Source organism: Tupaia chinensis, unplaced genomic scaffold (genome assembly GCF_000334495.1).
Source record: "Tupaia chinensis unplaced genomic scaffold, TupChi_1.0 Scaffold000361_2, whole genome shotgun sequence".
In the NCBI taxonomy this organism is placed as follows: Eukaryota; Metazoa; Chordata; class Mammalia; order Scandentia; family Tupaiidae; genus Tupaia; species Tupaia belangeri.
Genome location: NW_006159858.1, coordinates 5135246 through 5142335, shown reverse-complemented (window position 1 = coordinate 5142335; position 7090 = coordinate 5135246). Strand labels below are relative to the sequence as shown.

Below are 7090 nucleotides of genomic sequence, written 5' to 3'. Positions count from 1 at the left end.
TTTTTTTGCCTCACTTTTTGATGATTCGCTGTCAATATCCAAAATTAGTACAGGTTGACCACACCCAATCTGTAAATCTAAAATGTTCCAAACTTCAAAACTGTGCACCAACATAATACCATGGTGAAAAATTACACATCTAAGCTTGTGTGATGTCAAAATGCTGCAATACAGAAATATATAATTACCTTAGGGCATGTATATAAAGTATATATAAAACATAAATGTATATCCTATTTAGAACTTGAGTCCCATCTCTAAGATACCTCATTACATATGTGCAATATATATCAAAACCTGAAAATATTTAAAAAAATCCAAAACACTTGTGGTCCTTGTATTTCAGATAATGGATACTCAACCTGTGTTCATTGAGATTTTAGGTTAATGTGTCTTCTTTTGCAAACTTTTATTTATTTATTTTTTAGTTTTTTTGCTACAGTGTGTGCTACTAGAGAGAAACAGAGAAGTAGAGAGAAAAGTGAGAAAAGACCCTCAGGGGGATGACTACACTGCAACCCCTTCTCTTCCACACTCTTTTTCAGATCTTGAGCACACACACAAATGTGCCTAACACGTTTTTCAAGCTGTTGAGTCCAGTACTGGAACCATGCAGTTGGTCATGTGGGATCCAGCTGCCTTTACCATGCCACCAGCTGGCTCCACTTTGTTCTTCAAAATAAAATACCCTGTTTTTTTTTTCTCGAGTTCTTTATTCCTTCTATTTAGTTTCCACGTGCTCTTGAACAAAAACCCTCCAGTGCTTGAAAACAAAGCCATCTGTGGCCACGGTGACAGAGGTTCTTAAGATGGGCCTACCGTGTGGAGCACGACACCTGGCATTTGGAAGATACTCAGTAAAAGTTTATTGATGGGACCAGCAGTTAGTGTAATGGCTACGTTGCTGGACTCCCATGTAGTCGACCTCGGTTCGAGTCCCAGACCCGGTGACTTAAACTCACGCCAGGCGCGTGTGCATGCGTGCCCAAGATCCCAAGAGGAGAATGGAGGAGAAGGGATTGGGGCGTGGCCATCCCCCCAGGGGGTGATTTCTGGCTTTCTATCTCTCTGTCTCTCTCTGTCTTTCTGGCTAGTGTACGCACCCAATAAGAAAAACCTCTCCAAAAAAAGAAAAAAGAAAGAACAGGAGTGAAAGGTTTTCACAGTCTTGTAGATCTTTAGAAGCAGTAGAACATTCTTTCATATACAGATGTTTAGCAGATACACCAGACAACTATTTTATATATCTTCTGGGTTAAAAACATTTTTAAAAACCATATACAGGGGCCAGTGGGTGGTATAGTGGTTAAAGCTCTGGATGCCCACATGGCTGACTGTGGTTCAAGTCCTGGACCCAGCAGTGTGAAAATCACACTGGGTGGGTGTGTGCGCATGCCCCAAATCCCGAGAGGAGTATGGAGATGAAGGAATTGTAGCATGGCTATCCCCTCCGAGGGGTGATTTCTCTTTCTCTTTCTTTCTCTCTCTCTCTCTCTCTCTCTCTCTCTGTAGTGAGCACATACATCCTATGGCAAAAACCTTAAATACATAAGTAAAACCATATATAACTGTTTGTGGACTATGACTCCCAAATATATTTTAACTAAAATCTATGTATTTTTTGTTTTTCACTTCAGGTTAGTTTTGTCAAATGAGGAAGCAAACTTTGGGAATGAACCAGGTAAGAAGGTAACTTCATTACTTTGAAATAGTCATATCTTAAATGTCAAAACTGATTATCACAGTCTTTAAAAGAGATTGTGTTAATATCTATTCAATTTTTTAAATGTTAAAGAAGTAATTTTATGGGTTCTTTCTGTAAAAATATGTTTGGGTTCTCTTTATTTGTTTTTTTGCTTGTTTGTTTTTGCCATAGGGCATGTGCACTCACCAGAGAGAGACAGAGAGAGGGGAAGTAAGAAATCTCTCCTGGGGAGATGGCCACACTGCAGTTCCCTCTCTAACATTCACCTCTCAGGTTTTTAGGCACATGCACACACAAGCCTGGTGTAATTTTCTTTTCTCTCTTTTTTTTTCCCTTTGAAAGAGATTTTTGCTATAAAGCGTGTAAAAGACAGAAAGACAAGAGAGACAGAAAGGGAGAAATCACCCTCACGCCCTGGGGATGGCCACGCCATAATTCCTTCTCCTCCCTTCTTTTTTCGGGATCCTGGACTTGCATGCATATACACCCAGCAAGAATTTCAAGCCACCACAGTCTCCAACCAAAGTCAGCTATGTGGGGGTCCAGTGACGTAAACATTACGCTATCTGCTGGTCCCAAGCCTGGTGTTATTTTCAAGCAGTCACGTGTGAGACTAGAACTGCAGTCAGCCTTGTGAGAGTCCAGCACCTTACCACCACAGCACCTTGAGATCATTTAAAACATTTTTTTTAATTTACATTTAATCACTGTACATCTTTACAGTGTACATGATTTTTCTCAGCATGAATATGGTACAAATTAGTCAAGTCAAAGATATTACCATATATATATATACCTAATCATCAACAGATAACTTTTCATTTTTGTGTCCTTTAAATTTTTTCCCCTAATCCCCTCCCTTTCACCCCCTTTTACCCACCCACTCCCATACTGTCTTTAGTATCTACAGTCGGCCTCCCTGTTATTATACCTTCTAATCTTTCAGGTTTTGCTATAGAGTGCAGACATTCAGTATATATTAAGCAGGGACATACAATGCCTGTCTTTCATAGTTTGACTTGCTTTCCTTAGCATCAAATCTTCCATATTCATCTACTTCATACCAGATGTCAGGGTCTTGTTATTTTTCATGGCTGAGTGGTATTCCATAGAGCACATGTGCCACATTTTTTTTCAATTCACTCATCTATTCTTGTATATTTGGGTTGATTCCGTGTCCTAGTAATTGTTAGTAATGTTGCAATAAACATGGGTGTGCAAGTGTTTTTCCAGATGAAGGTTTTCCTATCTGGGAAGATACCTAAGAGTGGAATTGCTGAGTCATACGGTACTTCTATTTGCAGATTTCTGAGGAACCTCCATATTGTTTTCCACAGTGGTCGTAGTAATTTATATTCCCATCAACAATGTAGGGGGTTCCCCTTACACCACAACCTCTCTATCTCTAGCACTTATCATTCTTTCTCTTTTTAATCTTAGCCATTCTGACTAGGAGTAAGTGGTATCTCATTATGGTTTTGATTTGTATTTCCCTTATGATAAGAGATACTGAGCATTTTTTCTTATTTATTTATTTATTTTTGTATGGGTAAGCTGCTTGAGTTCCCTGGTTATCCGCCCTTTATCTGAGGCATAGTTTGCAAATATGTTCCCCCATTATAAGGGTTGTCTCCTCACCCTAATGATTGTTTCTTCTGTTGTGTAGAAGTTTTTTAGCCTGATGTAATCCCACTTGTCTATTTTCGGGATTATTGGTGTGCTTTCAGGGTCTTACTTTAAAATAAAGTCTGCCTACTCTGATGTCTCCAAGAGTTTCCACTGTGTTTTCCACCAGTAGTTTTATAGCTTGAGGTTTTATGTGTAGATCCTTGATCAATTTTGAGTTTATTTTTGTTAATGGTGAGAGGTAGGGGTCTGTTTTATTGAACTGCTGGTGGATATCATTTTTCCAGAACCATTTGCTGAAGAGATTTTCTTTTTCCCAGTGGATCATCTTGTGCCCTTTGTTGAAACTCAGTTGATGTGTTTTGGTGTTTATTTCTGGATTCTCAATTCTGTTCCATTGGTCTACCTGCCTGTGCCAATATGATGCTATGCAATATATCTTGAGGTCAGAAAGTGAGATGCCTCTTACTTTATTCTTTTTGCACAGCATTGCTTTGGCAATACAGGGCCTTTTAGTAGTTCAGATATATTTTATGAGTGTTTTTTTCTACTTCTGTGAGGAATATCTTTGGTAATTTGATTGGAATTGCATTGAATTTATAGATTAATTTGGAGAGGATTGGCTTTTAGAATTTTTTAAAAGCTTATTTATTATTATTATTTTTTAGAGATTTTTGCTGTAAGGTGCATGCACTCACTGGAGAAACAGAGACAGAAAGTAAGAAATCACTCCCCGGGGGGGATGGCCATGCCACACAGTTCCTTCTCCTCCATTCTCCTCTTGGGATTTTGGGCACGCGCACACACGCGCCTGGCATGAGTTTCAAGCCACTGGGTATGCGATTCAAATTGCAATCCACTATGTAGGAGTCCAGTGATATAACCATTGATTGCACCATTGGGTGGTTCCTGTTATTATTTTTTAGTTTTTTATAGGGTACATGCACTCACCAGGGAGAGAGAGTGAGAGAGAAAGAGAGAGAAAAAGAGAAAGAGAGAGAAAGGGAAAGTGAGAAAGCAAGTCACCAGGTCCAGGACACTGACAGTGGTTGGCCATGTGTGAGTTCAGTGCCCCAACCAGCATGCCACCTGCTGGCCCCAGGATTGACATTCTAATTATATTTATTCTCCCAATCCAGGAACATGGGATATCTTTCTGCCTTTTTTTTTTTTTTTATCATTTTCAATTCCTTTTTTGAGTTTTTCATAGTTTTCCTTGTAGAGGAAACAATTGGAAACAGAAATGTAATGCTAGGATGAAAAATACTTGGGAGGAGAAAGCAAAATAAATAAATAAATACATAATGCATACATACTGTCTCCTCCCCTCTTTCACTTCTTTGGTTAGGTTTATTCCTAGGTATCTTATATTTTTGTGGCTATTGTAAATATAATTGGTTTCTTTAATTCTATATCAGTTTATTTATTGTTGGTGTATAAAAATGCTATTGATTTTTGTATTTTTTAAATTATTTACGTTTATTTATTCATTTTTTTAAAAAAATTGACCAGAGAGAGACAGAGAGAAAGAGAGAGAGAGAAGGTGAGAAAAAAAGCCACCAGGTCCAGGACTTGAACCATGGTCAGCCATGTGGGAACATCCAACGCCTTAACAACCACACCACCTGCTGGTCCCAGATTTTTGTATTATTATTTTATACCCTGCCACTTTACTATATTTATTTATTACTTACAGGAGGATTTTTTTAAAATTTATATATTTATTTATTTTTTGGAGAGGTTTTTGCTATAGGGTGCGTGCACTCGCCAGACAGAGACAGAGAGACAGAAAGTGAGAAATCACCCCCCCCCCCCGGAGGGGATGGCCACGCCGCAATCCCTTCTCCTCCGTTCTCCTCTTGGGATCTTGGGCACACACGCACACGCGCCCGGCGTGAGTTTTAAGCCACTGGGTCCAGAATGCGGACCGCAGTCGACTCCGTGGGAGTCCAGAGACATAGCCAATACACTAACTGCTAGTCCCAAGAATTATTTATTTATTTAATTTCATTTGTTGTTATTTTTTTATTTGACCAGACAGAGAGAGAGAAAGGGAAAGTTAGAAAACAAGCTGCCAGGTCCGGGATTTGAACCATGGTCAGCCATGTGGGAATCCAGTATCTTTAACCACCACACCACCTGCTGGCCCCTCCAGGAGATTTTTTGTGGATTCTTTTGGATTTTTAAATCTATGTAATCATCATCTGCAAACAGATAATTTCACTTCTTTTTTCCTATTTGAATATTTTTTATTTTACTCTCTTGTCAAATTGCATTGGTCTAGGACTTTGAGCACTGCTGAAATGGAGTGGAGAAAGTGGGCAGCCTTGTCATCATCTTTGGGCTGGCTTGTGTCCTAGTGATTAAGTAAGCCAGATCCCAAAACTGAGTGGTTCTGGTCTTGGCCCCAGGAGCTTGAAAAACATGCTGAATGTGTGTGTACAGGCTCCAGATCCCAGCAGGATGGAGAAGGGAGAAAAAGGACTGCAGCATGACAGTCCCCATTGGGGGCATTTCCTCCCTCTGTCAATCTCTCCATCTCTCAGTACATGCACTCTCTGGCAAATTAAAAAAAAGGGGGAGATCATATCTTTATTTACAATAGCCAAGATATACAATCAACTCAGGTGTCAGTCAATGGATGAGTGGATAAAGAAAATATACTATATATTAGGAGACTTTGAAAAGTTCATGGAAGTGGAAATTAAAGTACAAGTTTATTTTGAAAATTTTGAAATCCATTCATAGATTTTTCATAATATATATTTTTCATGAACTTTTTGAACAACCCCTCAAAATTGCATTGAAATACTATTATACTTAAAAAAGAAAAAAAAAAAGGAAACCTTATCATTTTTCATACCATGGATAAATCTGAAAGGCCTTATACTAAGTGAAATAAACCAAGCATTTAAAAGACAAATGTTTTTAATCTTGCAAGATCTAGAAAAGTTGAACTAATAGACACATAGTAGAATGGTGGCTACACTTTGGGGAGATGCTGGTCAAAGGGTACACATTTAGACTGGAAGATAAAGAGATCAGTTGTATAGCATTGTGACTAGAGTTAACAACAATGTATTCTTGAAAATTGTTCGGCCCAGCCATGGTGGCATGCACTACTAAGACACTGTGTCCACAGGCAGGGACCACATAGGAAGCCTGGGTTCAATTCCTGTTCCAGCTTAAAGCCTGGGCACTGTGGCATGCACTTCTATTGTTTTGTTGTTGTTGTTTTGGAGAGGATTTTGCTACAAGGTATGTGTGCTTGCCAGAAAGACAGAGACAGAAAGCGAGAAATCACCCCCCGGGGGGATGGCCATGCTGCAGTTCCTTCTCCATTCTTTTCTCGGGATCTAGGGCATGCACGCACATGTGCACGGTGTGAGTTTAAGCCACCGGGTCCGGGACTTGAACCGTGGTCAACTACATGGGAGTCCAGCGACATAGCCATTATGGCTATTGCTGATCCCAACATGCACCTGTAATTTTGGTGACTCCGAGAGATTGAGACAGGAAGATAACAAAGTTGAGGGTGTCCTGGGTTAGACCTTGTTGAAAGGGTTGAGGATGGTGGCATGTGCATGTGATTGTAGCTACTTAGGAGTTTGAGGCAGGAGATCAAGATCATGACACAGTGAAACTGTCTTTAAAAAGTAAATTAGGGGTGGGAACCAGCAGTTAGCGTAATGGCTATGTCACTGGACTCCCACGTACTCGACCGCGGTTCGCGTCCCGGACCCGGTGGCTTGAAACTCA

The 7090-nt window shown here is 39.8% G+C and overlaps 1 protein-coding gene across 1 annotated transcript in view; it reads left to right on the top strand.

The window, feature by feature from the left end:
* Positions 1-7090, top strand: part of ICA1L (islet cell autoantigen 1 like) — a 69462-nt gene that overhangs the window by 35536 nt on the left and 26836 nt on the right. The window contains exon 9 of the mRNA XM_014589567.2: positions 1638-1681. Within this exon, the coding sequence (XP_014445053.1) occupies positions 1638-1681 (44 nt within the window). The remainder of the gene's footprint in view (positions 1-1637; positions 1682-7090) is intronic.